This window comes from Dendrobates tinctorius, unplaced genomic scaffold, assembly GCF_039654945.1.
Source record: "Dendrobates tinctorius isolate UK_male_01 unplaced genomic scaffold, ASM3965494v1 ptg000231l, whole genome shotgun sequence".
Classification (NCBI taxonomy): Eukaryota; Metazoa; Chordata; class Amphibia; order Anura; family Dendrobatidae; genus Dendrobates; species Dendrobates tinctorius.
In genome coordinates, this window is record NW_027361898.1 from 9,873,391 (window position 1) to 9,895,098 (window position 21,708).

A 21,708-nucleotide genomic window follows, 5' to 3' on the forward strand; every position below is an offset into this window, starting at 1 on the left:
GGATTGCCACCAGTGCAGTTTTTGATTCAGTATGAACTGATATATAACATCTTACCTAAGAATATGCTGACAGAATATCCCCGAGCTCCTGATTTTTCTGTGCCATCTGACTGTAGTGGGAAGCACACCCCATTTCTTCCATAGAAATTGCCAAACGTGTTATAGCTGAAGAAAGGAATGATGGTGATGAAAAAGCCAAGAATCCAAATGGCCGCAAGGGCTCCTAAGGTTTGTGCACGTCCTGCTCGGAAGTGACTAAAAGGAAAGACGATACATAGGTACTTCTCTAGTGTCATGTATGTAAGCATGAGAACAGAGACCTCAGAAGACAGCATGGCTAACGAGCCAACTAGTTTACACTCCCAACTCTCCATCCAGACCTGGGCATGTTTGTTGTATTCTCCCTGAAACTTTATATCATATGCACCTAGACAGAAGAGGTAGAAGCCCATCAGGCAGTCTGCACCTGTAGACAGAAAAGCAGCGTTAGAATTCAGCATTTTACAATGTGAGATTCTGGGAGATTTGGGAAAAATTGGTTTGACAAAACTTGAAGGATAGTGGGGTAAATGGCAATTGAATAAAATCAACATGATGACCATGAAAGCGTCTACCAGAAGAATCTGCATCTCTCTAATATAGGTGCATGGCCCCCCTTTCTGAGCTAAGTCATCTGTTTAGCTTCCCATGGATGGGTGTCTCAGTTGGGACCCTGTCTTGCTTGACCCTTATTCACATTGAAGTCATTTGACTAGAGACCGGATAGCACCGTCCCAATGGGTACAACTTGCCGTGTGGGATGTTTTTTTTGCTTTTTCATCAAAATAGTGTTAACCCCTTAACCCCCAAGGGTGGTGTGCACGTCAATGGCCAGGCCAATTTTTACAATTCTGACCACTGTCCCTTTATGAGGTAATAACTCTGGAATGCTTCCATGGATCCTGGTGATTCTGACAGTTTTCTCGTGACGTATTGTACTTCATGTTAGTGTTAATATTTCTTTGATATGACTTGCGTTTATTTGTGAAAAAAATGGAAATTTGGTGAAAATTTCATAATTTTCCAACTTATAATTTTCATGCCCTTAAATCACAGAGATATGGTACACAAAATACTTAATAAGTAACATTTCCCACGTGTTTACTTTACATCAGCACAATTTTAGAACCAACATTTTTTTTTGTTATGAAGTTATAAGGGTTAAAAGTTGACCAGCGATTTCTCATTTTTACAACACCATTTTTATTTAGGGACCACATCACATTTGAAGTCACTTTGTGGGGTCTATATGATAGAAAATACCCCAAAGTGACACCATTCTGAAAACTGCACCCCTCAAGGTGCTTAAAACCACATTCAAGAAGTTTATTAACCCTTCAGGTGCTTCACAGGAATTTTTGAATGTTTAAAAAAAATGAACATTTAACTTTTTTTCACAAAAAAATTATTTCAGGTCCAATTTTTTTTATTTTACCAAGGGTAACAGGAGAAATTGAACCCCAAAAGTTATTGTGCAATTTGTTCTGAGTACGCTGATATCCCATATGTGGGGGGAACCACTGTTTCGGCGCATGGCAGAGCATGGAAGGGACGGAGTGCCATTTGACTTTTTCAATGCAAAATTGGCTGTAATTGAGATTGGACACCATGTCTCATTTGGAGAGCCCCTGATGTGCCTAAATAGTGGAAACCCCCCACAAGTGACCCCATTTTGTAAACTAGACCCCCCAAGGAACTTATCTAAATGTGTGGTGAAAACTTTGAACCCATTTACAGAAGTTTATAATGTACAGCTGAAAAATTACAAAATCATATTTTTTCCACAAGAATGATGTTTTCACCCCCAATTTACCCCAAAAGTTATTGTGCAATTTGTCCTGAGTACGCTGAAACCCCATATGTGGGGTAAACCACTGTTTGGGCTCATGGCAGAGCTCCAAAGGTTGGAGCGCCGTTTGACTTTTTCAATGCAAAATTGACTGGAATTGAGATCGGATGCTTTGTCGCATTTGGAGGGCCCCTGTTGTGCCTGAACAGTGGAAACCCCCAAGTGACCCCATTTTGTAAACTAGACCCCGAAGGAACTTATCTTGATGTGTGGTAAGCACTTTGATCCCCTAAGTGCTTCACAGAAGTTTATAACGGCCGGGAGTGAAAATAAAGAAAAATCTTTTTTTCCACAAACATGGTCTATTAGTCCCCAATTTTTTATTTTCCCAAGGGTAAAAGGTGAAATTGGACCCTAAACGTTGTTGTCCAATTTGTCTTGAGTACACTGATACCCCATATGTGGGAGAAAACTACTGTATGGGCACATGTCGGGGCTCGGAAGGGAAGTAGTGACATTTTGGATTGCAGACTTTGATGGAATGGTCTGCGGGCATCATGTCACATTTGGAGAGCCCCTGATGTGCCTAAACAGTGGAAACCCCCACAAGTTACCCCATTTTGGAAACCATACCCCCCAAAGGAACTTACCTAGATATGTGTTGAGAACTTTGAACCCCCAAGTGCTTCACAGAAGTTTATAACATAGAGCCATAAAAATAAGAAAATCATATTTTTTTCCACAAAAATGAAATTTTTGCCCCCAATTTTTTGATTTCCCAAGGGTAACAAGAGAAATTGGACCCCAAAAGATGTTGTGCAATTTGTTCTGAGTAGGTTGATACCCCATATTTGGGGGTAATTCACTGGGAGCATGGCAGAGCATGGAATGGAAGGAGCACCGTTTGACATATCTACGCAGAATTGGCTGGAATTGAGATCAGACGCATGTCGCTTTTGGAGAGCCCCTGATGTGCCTAAACAGTGGAAACCCCCCAATTCTAACTCCAACCCTAACCCCAACACACCCCTAACTCTAATTGCAACCTTAACCATAACCCTAACTTTAGCCCCAACCCTAACCATAACTTTAGCCCCAATCCTAACCCTAACCTTAGCCCCAACCCTAACTTTAGCCCCAATCCTAACTGTGATGGTGTGATATGCTATGTGGATGTCATTTTTTGTATATTCCTATTTTTCTATTTCTAGTTATTTTCATAGTGTTTTTCTTATTACATTGTAAGTCTACAGCCTCACTGTATCTGTCTCTTGACGACCCCCTGTAGTGCATTAATCCCTAAGGCCCTTTGTTCTCCTCTGGGAGGCCTGGAAACCGCCCCAACTTGTTTGACTTTCCCTGGACAAGGAAGGGGGTCAGGGGAGAACAGGAGCTGGGCAAGTCAGTTCTGGTGTGGACAGGATCGTGTAAAGACTGCATTTCAGAGAGAAGGACCCATTTTATCATCTGGTGCTAGAGTTTTGGAATCTCGTTTCCCTGGACATTTTATCTTGTTACTGGACTGCATTCTTATTCTGGACTATCTTATCCTTTGTGTGGTGGACTGAATATGGACCTTTTCGTATTTTTGCCTGAATAAAGGTCTTGGAATTGTTCACTCTTCGCTTGCTCTGTTGATTGTGTGATACCAGAGAAGGACCCCGTGACACTAACCGTAACTCTAATGGGAAAATTTAAATAAATAAACTTTTTTATTTTATTACTTTTCCCTAACTAAGGGGGTGATAAAAGGGTTTGATTTACTATTTATAGCAGGTTTCTATGTTTGGCAGCTGTCACACGCTAAAAGACGCTTTTTATTGCAAAAAATAGTTTTTGCATCACCACATTTTGAGAGCTATAATTTTTCAATATTTCGGCCCACAGAGTCATGTGAGGTCTTATTTCTTGAGGGACGTGTTGACGTTTTTATTGTTCCATTTTTGGGCACATGACATTTTTTGATCGCTTTTTGTTCCGATTTTTGGGATGCAGAATGAACAAAACCCAGCAATTCATGAATTTCTTTTGGGGGGTGTTTATTATTATTATTATTATTTATTATTATTATTATTATTATTTATTGTTATAGCGCCATTTATTCCATGGCGCTTTACATGTGAGGGGGGTATACATAAAAACAAGTACAATAGTCTTAAACAATACAAGTCATAACTGGTACAGGAGGAGAGAGGACCCTGCCCGCGAGGGCTCACAATCTTCAAGGGATGGGTGATAATACAGTAGGCGAGGGTAGAGCTGGTCGTGCAGCGGTTTGGTCGATCGGTGGTTACTGCAGGTTATAGGCTTGTCGGAAGAGGTGGGTCTTCAGGCTCTTTTTGAAGGTTTCGATGGTAGGTGAGAGTCTGATATGTTGTGGTAGAGAGTTCCAGAGTAGGGGAGATGCGCGAGAGAAATCTTGTATGCGATTGTGGGAAGAGGAGATAAGAGGGGAGTAGAGAAGGAGATCTTGTGAGGATCGGAGGTTGCGTGCAGGAAAGTACCGGGAGACGAGGTCACAGATGTATGGAGGAGACAAGTTGTGGATGGCTTTGTATGTCATGGTTAGGGTTTTGTAATGGAGTCTCTGGGCAATTGGGAGCCAGTGAAGGGATTGACAGAGGGGAGAAGCTGGGGAATAGCGGGGGGACAGGTGGATTAGTCGGGCAGCAGAGTTTAGAATAGATTGGAGGGGTGCGAGAGTGTTTGAGGGGAGGCCGCAGAGCATGAGGTTGCAGTAGTCAAGGCGAGAGATGATGAGGGCATGGACTAGGGTTTTTGCAGATTCTTGGGTGAGGAATGAACGGATGCGTGAAATATTTTTGAGTTGAAGTCGGCAGGAAGTGGAAAGGGTTTGGATATGTGGTTTGAAGGAGAGATCAGCATCAAGGATTACTCCGAGGCAGCGAGCTTGTGGGACTGGGGAGAGTGGGCAGTCATTTACTGTAATTGATAGGTTCGTAGGGGGGGTCACGTGAGATGGGGGAAAGATGATGAATTCTGTTTTGTCCATGTTGAGTTTCAGATATCTAGTGGAGAAGAAGGATGAAATAGTGGACAGACATTGAGGGATTCTGGTTAGTAGGGAGGTGATATCTGGTCCAGAGATGTAGATCTGTGTGTCATCAGCATAAAGATGATACTGAAAGCCATGAGATTCTATGAGCTGTCCCAGGCCAAAGGTGTAAATAGAGAACAGCAGGGGCCCTAGGACTGAACCTTGTGGGACTCCGACAGATAGGGGGCGAGGTGAGGAGGTGGTGTGTGAGTGGGAGACGCTGAATGTCCGGTCTGTTAGGTATGATGAGATCCAGGAGAGGGCCAAGTCTGTGATGCCGAGGGATGAGAGGGTCTGTAATAATAGGGAATGGTCCACTGTGTCAAAGGCAGCCGACAGGTCCAGGAGGAGGAGGACAGAGTAGTGTCGCTTGCTCTTGGCAGTTAAGAGGTCATTGGTGACCTTAGTAAGGGCAGTTTCAGTGGAGTGGTGTGACCGGAAGCCAGATTGTAAGCGGTCGAAGAGGGAGCAAGAAGAGAGATGGGAGGACAGTTCAAGGTAGACGTGTTGTTCCAGTAGCTTGGAGGCGTATGGGAGAAGTGATATAGGGCGATAGCTAGATACAGAGGATGGGTCAAGAGAGGGCTTTTTGAGGATAGGTGTGATGGAGGCATGTTTAAAGCTTGAGGGGAAAACACCAGTTGTTAGTGATAGGTTGAAGAGATGGGTTAGGGTTGGGATGAAGACTGTGGTGAGGTTTGGGATGAAGTGGGATGGGATCGGGTCGAGTGCACAGGTGGTGAGATGTGATCTTGAGAGTAGAGTGGAGAGTCGATCTTCTGTAATGGTGGAGAAGTTGGTTTTGAAGGTGGAGGGCTGGGAAGTCGGGAGGAAGGGCTCTGGGGGTTGTTGACCAAAACTGTCCCTGATGTTATCAATTTTCTGCTTGAAAAATGAGGCAAAGTCTTCAGCTGAGATGAGTGGGGAGGGAGGAGGTGCTGGGGGGCGGAGGAGAGAATTGAAGGTGTTGAATAACTGTTTAGGGTTGTGAGACAGGGAGGATATGAGAGATGAGAAGTAGGTTTGTTTAGCTGTGGCGAGTGTGGTCTTGAAAGTAGTGAGGGACTGTTTGAATGCGATGAAATGCTCGTTGGAGTGGGATCTTTTCCATCTGCGCTCAGCAGCCCTGGAAGCTCGCCTCAGCTCTTTGGTCAGGCTGGTGTGCCAGGGCTGTCTGTTGATTTTGCGAGTTTTGGTATGTGTAAGTGGGGCAGCGGATTCCAAAGCTACAGCTATTGTGGTGTTATATAGAGCGGCAGCGTCATCCGCATTGTGTAAGGAACTTATATCTGTAAGAGGGAGGAGGGATTCGGAGAATGAGTGTAGGTCAAGGTGTTTAAGATTCCTGCGAGGGTGTGAAAGTTTGTGGGGTGGGGATTGTAGACATGGAGTGAAGAGGGAAGAGAATGTGAGCAGGTTGTGGTCAGAGAGAGGAAGAGGTGAGTTAGAGAGGTTAGATAGGGAGCAGAGGCGGGTGAAGATGAGGTCCAGTGTGTGGCCATCTTTGTGGGTGGCTGTAGAGGACCATTGAGTGAGGCCGAAGGAGGAAGTGAGAGATAGAAGTTTAGTGGCAGCTGAGAGGGAAGTGTCAATGGGGATGTTGAAGTCGCCCATGATGATAGTAGGGATGTCCGCGGAAAGGAAATGAAGTAACCAGGTGGTGAAGTGGTCAAAGAAGGTGGTGGCTGGCCCTGGGGGGCGGTAGATGACAGCCAGTTGGAGGTTGGAGGGGGAGTAGATGCGCACAGAGTGCACCTCAAAGGAAGGGAGGGTAACAGAGGGTGGCAGTGGGATTGGGGTGAAGGAGCAGGTATCTGACAGGAGAAAACCAACTCCTCCACCATGTTTGCTGCTGGGGCGGGGGGTGTGAGAAAGGTGGAAGCCGCCATACGAAAGTGCAGCAGGAGAGGCTGTGTCAGAAGGGGTGAGCCAGGTTTCGGTGATGGCGAGGAAGGAGAGTTTGGTAGAAACGAAAAGATCATGGATGTAGGAAAGCTTGTTGCAGACAGAGCGAGCGTTCCACAGAGCTCCTGTTAGTGGGACTGGGGAAGCGGGGGCTGGGTGAATGGGTATAAGGTTGGAGAGGTTACGGAAGGTTGTGATAGAGCGTGGATGGGAGGTAGAAATGACTGTGGGAATGTGGTGAGGAGGACCAGGATTTGGAGAGATATCACCAGCAGTGAGAAGGAGCAGAGAAAGTGTTAGCAGGTGGGAGCAGGAGAGGGCATGAGGGGGCTGTCTGTGTTTGGAGACAGAGGATTGTATGTTAAGGAACAGTTTTGAGGCGGAGGTGAGGTGGATGGGGAGGATTGAAGAAGAGATGAACAGTTCCTTACTAGGAGTAGGGATTAGGGGAATTAGCAGAAAGTGAAGGATTATTGGGGTGAAAGTGAAAACAAACAGAAACATTGTTTACAGTGACTGTGTCCAGTTTATATCATTCTGTGTGTGGTAAAATTGATAAACCAGTTTTATTCTTCGGGTTAGTACGATGACAGCGATACCTCATTTATATCTTTTTTATGTTTTATACAATAAAAACAATTTTATATAAAAAATAATTTTTTTTGCATCGCTTTATTCTGTGAGCTATAACTTTTATATTTTTTCGCTGATGATGCTGTATGGTGGCTCACGTGTTATTGCACTTTTTATTCGGCTGTATGATGATAAAGCATTGTTTTTTGCCTTTTTTTAAGGGGTTCACTACAGGGGTTAACTAGTGGGACAGTTTTATAGGGCGGGTCATTACGGACACGGCGATACTAAATATGTGTACTTTTATTGTTTTTTTATTTACATAAAGAAATGAATTTATTGGGGAATATTTTTTTTTCTTTATTTAGTAATTGTTTAAAAAATATTTTTACTTTTTTTACATTGTCCCAGGGTGGGACATTACTATGCAAAGTCAGATCGCTGATCTGACACTTTGCAGAGCACTGTGTCAGATCAGCGATTTGACAGGCAGTGTAGGAGGTTTCTCAGTGCCTGCTCTCAGCAGGCTTTGAGAAGCCAACTCCCTGCATGACCCAGAAGGCCCCGCGGCCATCTTGGATTCGGGGGCCTGCAGGGAGGAGGCCCTCAGAACAACGCAATCACATCGCGTTGTTCTGAGGGTCTCAGGGAAGCACGCAGGGAACCCCCTCCCTACTCGATTCTTCCCTATGCCACCAGAACACTGCGATCATGTTTTATTCCAGTGTGCCAGGGGCTAATGTGCCGGGAATGGTCCGTGACTGCTCCTGGCACATAGTGCCGGGTGTCAGCTGTGATAATCAGCTGACACCCGGCCGCAATCAGCGGTGCTCCCCCCATGAGCGCCACTGATCGATGATGATGTACTATCCCATCCTTGGGAATTAAGTCCCAGGTCACATGGACGGCTTAGTACGTCATATGGCAGAAAGGGGTTAACTAAGTACCCCATGTTATTTACATGTACTATTACCATTTACCTATTTATTTGCTGTAGGGTATATGCTCATTTTGTTTTTCTCTTGGGTTTTGTCTGTGAAATGGCCACAGTGTGAACATGCTCTTACACATCGCACGTATACCAGCTTATAGTTAGGCTCTTTTTTTTGATTTAATTATCTCAATAATATTGTAAAAGCCTGCAGCAGAAATCCAAGGCTGATCCTTAAGTATTTGCCTTGGCTATGTTGCCAACCATCCAGAAATTCCAGGACAGTCTGTAAAAATAGGGCACTTTCTTGCGTTGTCTATAAAAAACATCATATTAGAATTATTGGCTGTAGACATGATTAACTTATAATAATTTATTGTGGTTTTCCAATGTGTCCATAAAAAAATATATGTCTGTGATGTTTTTGATAAACTCTCTAGAAAAAAAGTCAGGTTGGCAACCCTGCTGCAGGTCTGTATGAGGATTATCCCTTTCAAATGGGGTTATTATGTTTTGGGCTTAAGGCTGGAGTCACACACAACGAATAAAAAATCGGTCCGATTTTAACGGTCCGAAATCGCACAAATGTTTCTTGACCAGTGATCCGTTTTTGATGCGATTTTTCTTCATTCATCCGATTTTAGTCTCATGTAACCATCCGTTTGACATCCGTCTGGCGATTTTTTTTCAGACCATTCCAAAATTGACAAATAACGGTTTTTATGGGATCTCCAACAGGTGTGAGCCTGCTACCTTTGACATACAGTCAGTGCTTGGATTTGGTTAGCTCTGCTTAGTGCTAAACATGACAGACAGGCTCACTTTTAACACCACTGAGCGTGTTCTTTTCTATTGGGTTATATCCCGACGGTTGGGGGAGCAATACCCTGTGATTGTGGATCCGAGGAGGCGTAGAAGAATGTGGGTCCATCCACTTTTGCTCAGAAGGATATCTAAAGGCCATTTCCACCGTCTCTATACATCTCTGCGTAGCCATCCGGAGAAGTTCTATCAATATTGTCGGATGAGCCTTGCTACCTTTGATATTTTTCTGGAGATTGTGCGTCCTGGGATCACGTTTCAGGACACGAGGATGCGCAAAGCTATTTCTGCAGAGGAGCGTCTACTCCTCACCTTACGGTATGTCTGAAACCAATATGTTGATGATGTGTGAAGCTGCATATATATTTAACAGACCTTGAACCTTATTTCTTATTGCCCTATTTTCTTAAATTATTGCCACCACATTTCCCAAAAACATTTATATGCTTGTGGCTTACGGAACCAAGCCATGGCATGTAATTTAATGTTCACCATGCCTACTTTAGAATTCCTCGACTTTAAATGTGTTTGAAACTGTATCTGTAGTTTGTTGTGCTGTGTCCTCATGTTTTTTTTTTTTCTTTTAGCTTCCTTTCAACTGGCCTTTCATATGCTGGTCTGCATTTAGAATTTTTAATTGGGAAATCAACAATCTCTGGCATAGTAGGGTCTTCCTGCTCCCAAATCTGGACCAGACTCCATCATGTGGTAATGCCAGAGCCCAAAATACCTGACTGGTTGCGTATCTCCTATGGATTTGAGGACATGTGCCAGTTTCCACAATGTATTGGAGCCCTAGATGGGAAGCACATCCGTGTGCGTAAGCTGCCGAACTCAGGGTCCCAATTCTATAATTATAAACAATATTTTTTTGTAGTATTGTTGGCTTTGGTTGACACTCACTACAGGTTTATAATTGCAGATATTGGGGCCTATGGAAGAACTGGAGACTCAAGAGTCTTCAATTCTTCCATTATGGGTCGGCGGCTGCGTAATAATGAGCTTGACCTACCTCCACCACGTCAGCTTCCCAACTCAAATCTGGAACCGGTGCCTTATGTTATTGTAGCAGATGAGGCGTTTCAATTGAGCAGACATGTCATGAGGCCATATCCACGACGAACCCTTGACCACCGGCGTAAAATATTTAACTTTCTCCTATCACATGCTCGGCGATTGGTGGAGTGTGCCTTTGGTATTCTTACGGCCAAATGGAGGGTCCTACAGTCCTCAATTCAGCTGAGTGAAGCTAATGTCAATGAAGTTATTAAAGCCTGTGTTGTCCTACATAACTTCACAAGAATTCATGACTGCCCCTCACCTGATGATGCTGAAGTGGAGTCTGCTAATGTGTCTAGGCCAACGACACATGTAAACCCACCCCGTCGTCCAATTTCCGGACTCAAAGTACGTGATGTGTTTACAACTTATTTTCTAACACCTCAGGGTCCTACTCCCTGGCAAGATGATGCCTTATCTATGTAGTGCTTTTGTTGTGTTGTGTTCTCATAAAGATTTTTTGCTTGTCCTTTTGTTTTTTTTTTTTAAACAGTACTTTTAACTATATCTATCTAACACATTACAGAACATGTACGAACATGAACAGACACACGTTGTGAATGTTAACAAGTTTATTACTTGTTTTTTTTTTTATATTGCCATACCTAATAACCATAGTAATGGCATATTGCCTAATGTTATCATCACATTAGTATTTAACAGTCCAACCCAAAAATGAAACATCATGTATAAAACACAAAACATTACATCAAGGCAAAAACGAAAACCTACAAGTCATGGTAGGTTGGGGGTGGTGAAGGTGGGGGGCCTGTTTGGACATTTGGCCTTGGTTGCTGGGCGACATCTCTGTCCCCCTGTGCGCTGGCAGCTGGCTGTGCCATCAGTTGCATCCTGCCAGAATCAATTTGTGGGTTTGGGTAGGGGTAATTGTGATATTGGTGTGGGTAGTCCTGGTAGGGCTGCCCTAATTGCCCATATCCCCCAAAATGTCCAGGTCTAACATACCCATGTTGTGGCCACCCACCAACATTGGGTACGTTAAAGTGGCCATATTGGGCATGTGCGCCCTGGCCCATATATTGGACCTGTGGAGCCACATTGGGGATGTGTGCAGGCTGAGGCGGAGGTGTTGGCACCCGTGGAGGATGAGGAGGAGGAGGTGGAACACGTTCCAAGCATGGTTGACTTGTCACATCAAGTCCAACCAGCCTATCAATTTGATTCTCATCTGAAAGCTGCCACCTTTCAAAAAACTGAAACACACTGCGGGGATTATTGGGTGGTGTGCTGGCATCCAAAATGATTTGGAGAGCCCCTCTCGTACGCAGCCTGTACCCACGGGGAATTGCCCTCAAATACTGTGCCAGACTGCGCCCATAAGCCTCCTCCCCATCATAATGAGCAGCTGTGGACAAGTAGTCCAATACACCTCGGTCCACCTGCATCGTTGTTCCCAAAGGTGCTCCTTCTCTCCTGCGCCTGCCTCGTCGTGGTAGGGCCGAAGGCTGAGGAGAGGTATCCAGTGGCATGGTGGGGCTGCTACTGTTGCCCCGGTCATCATGCTGTGCTGGCTGGCTAACAGATGGTGTTGGTGGTGATCTTGGTGGTGGTGGTGTGGCTCTTGGAAGTCCTGCAGATGGGCCAGACCCTGCAGCAACATCCGACTCAGGATCAATCACCACCTCAGAGTCGGAACCCGTCTCCCTCTCTGTGAGGTTTGACTTGGTGCTACAATGTAAAAAATAACATAAATGAAATTTTGCATAGAGAATATCCATAGTACTACATTAAACCATGCACTTACGGTCTCAGATCCATCACAGGAGCAAGGAAATGTAGGCGGTCGAAGTACACGTATTTTCTCTTGGTGGTTCCGGCCGCTCCACTACGGGACCTCAGCTGTCTCTCCCTCCTATATGTGTCCCTGCAGCTGCGCCAACGCCTTGTCACATCAGTCACTACAATGTTAACAAAAACACCGGATTTTGCAACAACACACATATGGCTATGGAATCAAGGGTTTACCTATGCTTAGGCACACATTTTACAAATGATATGATTTATATTCCTGTTGGCTCCACACCAATCCAAAAAAATAAGGAAAAGGTTGAGGCCTACTACAAAGGACATTCTAACCAACAGAATTGCTAACAAAATTTTTATAAACCTGTGGTAATAATGCGAACATCTATGATCTTTTGAGTCCAAAAATAAACGTTATATAGTGGCTAAGATACGGGCAAAAAAACAAGGAGACCAATGCATTTTGTGGCAGAACAATTAGCTAAATATTTAACATTTTATTAAGGCAAATTCACCATGGTGCCACCAGTCAGGGAGTGGTAATTTAGATGTTGTCAATATGCACACAATAAAAATGGTGGAGTAAATATGTACAGATATCTGAGCAATGATGACACATATTGGGACTTACATTGAGCAGATTAGATTTGGGGATTTGATTATGTGTACACATTATTTGACTTACTAATTTGGTGCCGCTCCTCCCGAGGTCTTGCCGCATATCCAGTGAACATTTGGGCACAGATTCTTCTCCACGCTGCCTCCCTGCGTGTGCGGTCAGCATAGTGGGGATCTCTCTGGTCCCATAGTTCTGGCCTCTCCTGGACCAGAACTATCAGCATTTCCACATTGACTGGCGTGGACATGATGGAGGACTCTGTGGAGGCGTTCTTCCTGTTTTTTTTTTATGCTGCAAGAGAAATTTGCATCCCAAAGCTTCCTGGCCATGCCTCCTGCTATTTCCTGTTGACCAGGAGAAGTGGTGCGATTTAATCGCAAGTCACACGTGTGGTGCGCTTTCAATGCGATTTTTAATCGCATCTATAGACTTGCATTGTCGAATCCGATCCGAAAATCGGTGACAATCGCAGCATGCTGCGATTGTCTCTGTCTGAGGAATGGATCCGATAAAAAAATGGATGATGGGAGCAGCACCGTAGAATAACATAGGGACGACTGCAATGCGATTTTTTATCGCATTGCATTTGTCCGATTTAATTGCTAGTGTGACTCCGGTCTAATTGAAGGAATCTTCTTGCCAAATGCAAGGATAAAGTAGCATGCTACTACTTTAGAGGTTATTTTTCACTTAAAAAATGTCTGTAACATGCTAATAGAGCTGCGGAAACCCCAAACACCATGTGTAGGATGATAGAAGAGATTCCAAGCCTAAAATGCTGCTCACAGTCTCCTTCTTATTATAGAGTCTTGAAAACTAACTTTAAAGGGGTATTCTGATTCTCATATTATTAAGTTGCTGTAGTTAGTTAAACAGCATGTAAATGAGCAAATTTATAATTTACTTGCTTTTTTGATCTGTTGTTATTCTCCTGCTGCAAGAGCTTTTATTTTACATAGTGTGCAGCTTGTTGCCATGGAGACTGATGACCAGAGCCTGGTTAAGTATGCACAGTCTGAGAAGTTAACTCATGTGATCCTGTGCAGCAGTTATATGCTCTCCTACCTCCCCCTCCATCTGCCCCTTACTGGTTATTAGTCCTGCCCTCACTATTGCCATTTTCCAGGGCAGTTCTCATAATCACTGCTCAGTTGTTCAAAGGCATAGTTATCTCTAAATGCAAAGATAGTGTAGACTGGAGAACAAGCACTGACAGATGGTTAATATGTCACAGTAGCTTAAGCTCAGCAGAAGGAAATTGACCAGAACTGTCACTCAAGTAGAAGTGTCGGCCCAAACAACCAGGAAGTAAGCAGACTGCAGAGCTGTGTACTGCTGCAAACAAAGCTTGAGAATAATCCTTCAACAAAGGTTGCTGTTTTTTGGCAATACATACAGTATGTATGCAATGTGTGTATATATTGTATGTGTGTACAGTTTGTGTACGTACTATAGATATGTGTATACATTGTGTATACTGTATATGTATGTAGTTTGTGTATATACTGTATGTGTCTATACTACTTTTGTATGTAAAGTATGAAGCATGTGCATACTGTATATATTCAGTGTGTATATATTGTAGTGTGTGCAGTGTGTCTATACTTATGAATATAGACAATATTTGTATACTGTATATGCATGCAGTGTGTGTATTTACTGTATATCTGTGTGCACTGTGTGTATATTATGCTTTTCATGTATGCAGTGTGTGTGTCTATACTTGGGGTATAGCTGTTTTTGTTCTGACCCAAAGTCAGACATGTCAGATCACCAGTGTGGCCAAATTAAGGGATTAAGCCCTCAAATAACGAACGCTTAGACAAAAGCATGCACATTTGTTGTGAGCAAGTCATTTTTCTGTTTATTCACCCAAGAATGCGGTCTCAAAACATTTACAACAATGTAACTCATGTAGCCCCCCCAGGTACCCAGGTCATGATGACTTTATTTACCATGTTACCTGTAAGGAGGAACACCGATTCGTGGGTAGCTGTACTGAGCCAGGTCCGGAACTGTTAAGGCTGCCTCCCTTGATGCCTGGAGGAAGGAATGAGGAGCCGGACCAACCTCATGACCCAGGTAGGAGGGGCAGCTTAAAAAGCAAAGCTCACGCAGCCGCAGGCAGTTTTTCTCGAACCAGCAGCAGCGCATAGCCAGGTGAGCAATGTGCTCTGCTCTTGGAGCATCAGTGACACGACAGGCTGCGCTGGGTGGTCTCCGCCGACTCCAGCGGGACCGCTGGAGAGAGAAGTGCCGTGCACTCAGTAGCAGCTAGAGACAGGAGTGGCATGCGCTCAGTGACTGTGAGTACCGCGCACATGCAGAGGAGAGAAGGCCGAGTTCCCGGCCGTTTACATTTGACTCTGGGAGTGTCGCGGCCTTGTTTGCTTCTGCCGCACATGCTTATGGAGTAGAGGCTCAGCGTAAGGTACCGGAGACCAACCGTTGCTTCCAGAATACGGACCATCATTTAAAGGACCCCATTTGAGGACATCTGCATGGCCGCTAATGGTTCTACAACCCCCCCGCAGGATCATCTGCTGCAGAAAAACATACAGGACACGATAAGTTCCTTCATTGGACTGCTATTGCTTTACATTTGTTATACCTATTATCTCTCCTTTAACCATTAACCTCCCTGTGAGGAGTGAATACTTTGTTCTATTAAATTTTTACATCTTGTTTTCCCTTGCTCTGCCTCCTGTCTGTCACTGCATCCCGCAACCTGCTTTCACTTGGCGTATTCGTCAGGATGCAGTCCACAAGCACAGAGGTGGCAGACAAAGTGGCCGTGGAGGTCCCAAGGGCCAGCTTACCTTTGGGGGCCATGCTCAGCAATCTCCCAAAGTTTACAAGGAGCAATTCACTGTTATGGGACTGGTCCGAGTGGGTTAAAGGCATGCTAAGGATAAACCCCATGACCCCTGCTATGCAGGCGGAGAATGCTGTGATGGCTTGCGAGTCTTTTCTTGACGTTGCGGCGGAAGTACGTGTGCGCGAGCAAGAGCAGGGGATGGCAGCCTTGAAGGGGAAGGTCCGGAGCAGGGAGGTACTCATTCCGCTGGCAACTGAACCAGGTTGGGTTGGAGAAATCTGGAAAGAAATCCAGGAAATGCGAGAAGAGTGGTCTGGCTTGAGAAGAAACCCCTTGGAGGTGTCAAACTCTTCTGGAGGCAGAGCTAACCCTGAGCCCCATCCCGAATTGGGACAACCCCAAGCAGGGAGACCTCCGATTTGTTTTAGATGTGAGGACACTGGACATTATGCCCGAGGATGCGCAAGACGAGGTAGGCCACTGACTTGTCAGACGTTAAACTAGTGGGCTCCGTGGCAGGGGGACACCGCCCGGAGCCTGAGTTGCCAAGAAGGAGAGAAGGAAGTCCCGCTAGTTTAGCTTCTCTGTGCCCCCTTGTATGGGCTGAAATGGATGGTCAAGCCGTCCATTGCTTAGTTGATACTGGTTCCCAAGTGACTACCATGCCGGAAACTTATTTCAAACATCTCTTTTCTGAGGCAATGCGGCCTGAATTGGGCTCAGTGATCAGGTTGACAGCGGCCAACCAATTACCCATCCCGGTCGCATAGGACGTCTGGATGCAAATTACCATGTGTCGCAAAGATGTGGGCCAAAAAGGAGTAGTCTTGACTACCGAAGACCCTGGAAATAGCCCTACAGTGATGCTAGGGATGAATGTGCTGAAGGAACTCGGGACCATCCTAGTCAATGAGTCACCAGATGCTTTTCTCAATCGATGGAGCCCTCGCATCCACCAAAGAAAGGTGTTCCAGCAACTGATACGGGTAGCCCAAGCTCAAGAAACGTTGAGAGAAAGAAATGTCCTGGGGAAAGTGGTCGATCCGGCCACTGGCAATCTCGTTTTGCTGCCTGGCCAGACTGTACTCACGCTGCCCGTGCAAGCCTGTACACCCCTTGAGGGAATGGAAGTCCAGATAGAGCCCGCCCTACTAGATCAATTGCCTTCATTACTCCTCATTGCTCGAACATTAGCCACCATCCACGTCGGTAATGTAGTGGTGCGATGTGTTAACCTAGGGGAGGATGATCTCATGCTCTCACCCAAGAGTGAAGTGGCCCAAATACTGGGTATGCCAGAAGAACTTACATCACCAGAGGCCGTTCAGTTAGCAGTGAAACAAGGACAGCCCTGGACTCTAGCCATCACCATGTTCTCAGAGCCTTCATCCAGTATCATGAGAGAAGGGTGCGGGACCTGGAACAGACACAGGCTGAACTGATGGGTCTCTCATCACAACAGGTGCAACAAGTGGAAGCTATGCTGGGGCAGTACCAAGATGTCTGTGCCCATCATGGTGATGATTTTGGGTGCATCACAACCATAACTCATGAGATCCCCTCAGAAAATGCCGCACGAGTTCAGGAGTGCTATTGCCAGATCCTGACGCAAATGTACCAGGAGGTGAAAGAAATGTTGGCACCCATGCTGCAGAGTTGGGTCATACAGGAGAGTCAGAGCCCAAGAGTATGCAAAGCAGTAATCAAAGCAAAAGGTGGCTACTTTGAAGAACCTAGACTATAAGACATATTTTCAGTTGTTTCACACTTTTTGTTAATTATACTGTATAATTCCACATGTGTTAATTCATAGTTTTGATGCCTTCAGAGTGAATCTACAATTTTCATAGTCATGAAAATAAAGAAAACTCTTTGAATGAGAAGGTGTGTCCAAACTTTTGGTCTGCACTGTATATATATATATATTAGATTTTTAGCATATTTATATTATATTTGATATGTATATATAAAATATTAATATATTAAATATACAATATATAATATATATATATATATATTATATGCATATATATTCCCTATATCTTTAATATAATATATTATATATAATTTTGTGCGTGTATATATATATACTAGCTGAAGAGCCCGGCGCTACATGGGCATAGTAACGGTGGATAGCTATAGTAAATTATAATTATCCTCCATCCCATAGTCCCGTGCCCATATACCCATCATACATATCCACGATCCCATAGGCCCGTGCCCATATACCCATCACACATCCTCTATCCCATAGTCCCATGCCCATATACCCATCACACATCCTCCATCCCATAGTCCCATGCCCATATACCATCACACATCTTCCATCCCATAGTCCCCGTGCCCATATACCCGTCATACATATCTTCCATCCCATAGTCCAGTGCCCATAACACATCCTCCATCCCATAGTCAACCATTATGACATCGTAATGAGCGGCGGGGCTTGCAACCTATGATGACATCAGCGTCGCCATGGCAACCATTATGACATCATAATGAGGGGCGGGGCTTGAAACACGCACTTTTTCCCCATTATGTAGATAGGGGCAAAATTGTTTGGTGAATTGGAACGTGCGGGGTTAAAATTTCGCCTCACAACATAGCTTAGGACGCTCTTGGGGTCCAGACGTGTGACTGTGCCAAATTTTGTGGCTGTAGCTGTGACGGTGCGGATGCCAATCCCGGACATACACACATACATACACACACGAGCTTTATATCTAATATATAAAGCTCAAAGTGTGTATGTATGTGTGTGTATGTGTGTGTGTATGTGTGTATGTCCGGGATAGGCATCCGCTCCGTCGCAGCTACAGCCACAAAATTTGGCACAGTCACACGTCTGCACCCCGAGAGCGTCCTAAGCTATGTTGTGAGGCGAAATTTTAACCCCGCGCGTTCCAATTCACCAAACAATTTTGCCCCTATCTACATACTGGGGGAAAAAGTGTGTGCGCGTCAAGCCCCGCCCCTCATTGTGATGTCATAATGCCCCTATTTGCATACTGGGGAAGCAGTGTGTGCGTATCAAGCCCCGCCTCTCATTATGATGTCACAATGGTTGCCATGGAGACGCTGATGTCATCAAAGTTTGCAAGCCCCGCCGCCGCTCATTATGATGTCATAATGGTTGACTATGGAATGGAGGATGTGTGATGAGTATATGGGCACCGGACTATGGGATGGAGGATATGTATGATGGATATATGGGAACGAGACTATGGAATGGAGGATGTGATGGGTATATGGGCACTGGACTATGGGATGGAGGATATTTATGATGAGTATATGGGCACGGGACTATGGGATGGCGGATATGTATATGGGAACGGGACTATGGGATGGAGGATGTGTGATGGATATATGGGCACTGGACTATATGATGAGGATATGTATGACGGGTATATGGGCACGGGACAATGAGATGGCGGATATGTATGATTGGTATATGGGCATGGGACTATGGGATAGAGGATATGTATGATGGGTATATGGGCACGGGACTATGAGATGGCGGATATGTATGATTGGTATATGGGCATGGGACTATGGGATAGAGGATATGTATGATGGGTATATGGGCATGGGACTATGAGATGAAGGATGTGTGATGAGTATATGGGCACTTGACTATGGGATGGCGAATATGTATGATGGGTATATGGACATGGGACTATGGGATGGAGAATATGTATGATGGGTATATGGACATGGGACTATGGGATGGAGGATGTGTGATGGGTATATGGGCACTCGACTATGGGATGGAGGATATGTATGATGGGTATATGGGCACGGGACTATGGGATGGAGGATAATTATAATTTTCTATAACTAACCACAGTTAGTTACTATGCCCGGGCAGCGCCGGGCTCTTCAGCTAGTATGTATATATACACTCACTGGCCACTTTATTAGGTACACCTGTCCAACTGTGTGTTAAGACTTAATTTCTAATCAGCCAATCACATGGCGGCAACTCAGTGCATTTAGGCATGTAGACATGGTCAAGACAATCTCCTGCAGTTCAAACCGAGCATCAGTATGGGGAAGAAAGGTGATTTGAGTGCCTTTGAACGTGGCATGATTGTTGGTGCCAGAAGGGCTGGTCTGAGTATTTCAGAAACTGCTGATTTACTGGGATTTTCACGCACAACCATCTCTAGGGTTTACAGAGAATGGTCCGAAAAAGAAAAAAAATCCAGTGAGCGGCAGTTCTGTGGCCGGAAATGCCTTGTTGATGCCAGAGGTCAGAGGAGAATGGGCATACTGGTTCGAGCTGATAGAAAGGCAACAGTGACTCAAATTGCCACCCGTTACAACCAAGGTAGGCAGAAGAGCATCTCTGAACGCACAGTGCGTCGAACTTTGAGGCAGATGGGCTACAGCAGCAGAAGACCACACTGGGTACCACTCCTCTCAGCTAAGAACAGGAAACTGAGGCTACAATTTGCACAAGCTCATCGAAATTGGACAGTAGAAGATTGGAAAAACGTTGCCTGGTCTGATGAGTCTCGATTTCTGCTGCGACATTCGGATGGTAGGGTCAGAATTTGGCGTAAACAACATGAAAGCATGGATCCATCCAGCCTTGTATCAATGGTTCAGGCTGGTGGTGGTGGTGTCATGGTGTGGGGAATTTTTTCTTGGCACTCTTTGGGCCCCTTGGTACCAATTGAGCATCGTTGCAACGCCACAGCCTACCTGAGTATTGTTGCTGACCATGTCCATCCCTTTATGACCACAATGTACCCAACATCTGATGGCTACTTTCAGCAGGATAATGCGCCATGTCATAAAGCTCGAATCATCTCAGATTGGTTTCTTGAACATGACAATGAGTTCACTGTACTCAAATGGCCTCCTCAGTCACCAGATCTCAATCCAATAGAGCATCTTTGGGATGTGGTGGAACGGGAGATTCGCATCAGGGATGTGCAGCCGACAAATCTGCGCCAACTGTGTGATGCCATCATGTCAATATGGTCCAAAATCTCTGAGGAATGCTTCCAGCACCTTGTTGAATCTCTGCCACGAAGAATTGAGGCAGTTCTGAAGGCAAAAGGGGGTCCAACCCGTTACTAGCATGGTGTACCTAATAAAGTGGCCAGTGAGTGTATATATATATATATATGTATTCTGTGTGTATATATATATCTATTCTTTTCTGAGCTGTCAGTGTCATGTTACTCTACATCGCATATGAATTGTCGACTTTTCTCCTATCTATCGATCTATCTTTCTAATATTAATACATATATACATGTCAGTGACACACACACATATATATGTATTTATATTAGATAGATAGTTAGATAGATAGATAGATAGATAGATAGATAGATAGATAGATAGGCCGGCAATTCATATGCGGCTATAATCACTCTGACAGCTCAAAAAAGAATAGATAGAATAGATGTATACACATAGAATATATAGATATATACATGTCAGTGACACACACATATATATCTGTGTATTCTATGTGTATATATCTATACTATCTACAGTCATGGCCAAAAGTTTTGAGAATGACACAAATATTAATTTTTACAAATTCTACTGCTTCATTTTTTCTAATGGCAATTTGCATATACTCCAGAATGTTATAAAGAGTGATCAGCTTAACAGCAATTACTTGCAAAGTCAATATTTGCCTAGAAAATGAACTTTATCCCCCAAAACACATTTCAACATCATTGCAGCCTTGCCTTAAAAGGACCAGCTAACATCGTTTCAGTGATTGCTCCATTAACACAGGTGTGGGTGTTGATGAGGACAGGGCTGGAGATCAATCTGTCATGATTAAGTAAGAATGACACCACTGGACACTTTAAAAGGAGGCTGGTGCTTGGCATCATTGTTTCTCTTCTGTTAACCATGGTTATCTCTAAAGAAACACGTGCAGTCATCATTGCACTGCACAAAAATGGCCTAACAGGGAAGAGTATCGCAGCTAGAAAGATTGCACCTCAGTCAACAATCTATCGCATCATCAAGAACTTCAAGGAGAGAGGTCCCCTTGTTGCCAAAAAGGCTCCAGGGCGCCCAAGAAAGACCAGCAAGCGTCAGGACCGTCTCTTAAAAGTGTTTCAACTGCGGGATCGGGCTACCAGCAGTGCAGAGTTTGCTCAGGAATGGCAGCAGGCAGGTGTGAGTGCATCTGCACGCACTGTGAGGCGGAGACTCTTGGAGCAAGGCCTGGTCTCAAGGAGGGCAGCAAAGAAGCCACTTCTCTCCAGAAAAAACATCATGGACAGACTGATATTCTGCAAGAGGTACAGGGAGTGGACTGCTGAGGACTGGGGTAAAGTCATTTTCTCTGATG

At 44.6% G+C, this 21,708-nt stretch overlaps 1 protein-coding gene across 1 annotated transcript in view; it reads right to left on the minus strand.

Annotated features, from left to right (window-relative positions):
• LOC141059900 (relaxin receptor 1-like) overlaps nucleotides 1-21,708 on the minus strand; it is a 532,911-nt gene that overhangs the window by 23,314 nt on the left and 487,889 nt on the right. Inside the window, exon 16 of the mRNA XM_073556105.1 lies at nucleotides 56-466. Within this exon, the coding sequence (XP_073412206.1) occupies nucleotides 56-466 (411 nt within the window). The remainder of the gene's footprint in view (nucleotides 1-55; nucleotides 467-21,708) is intronic.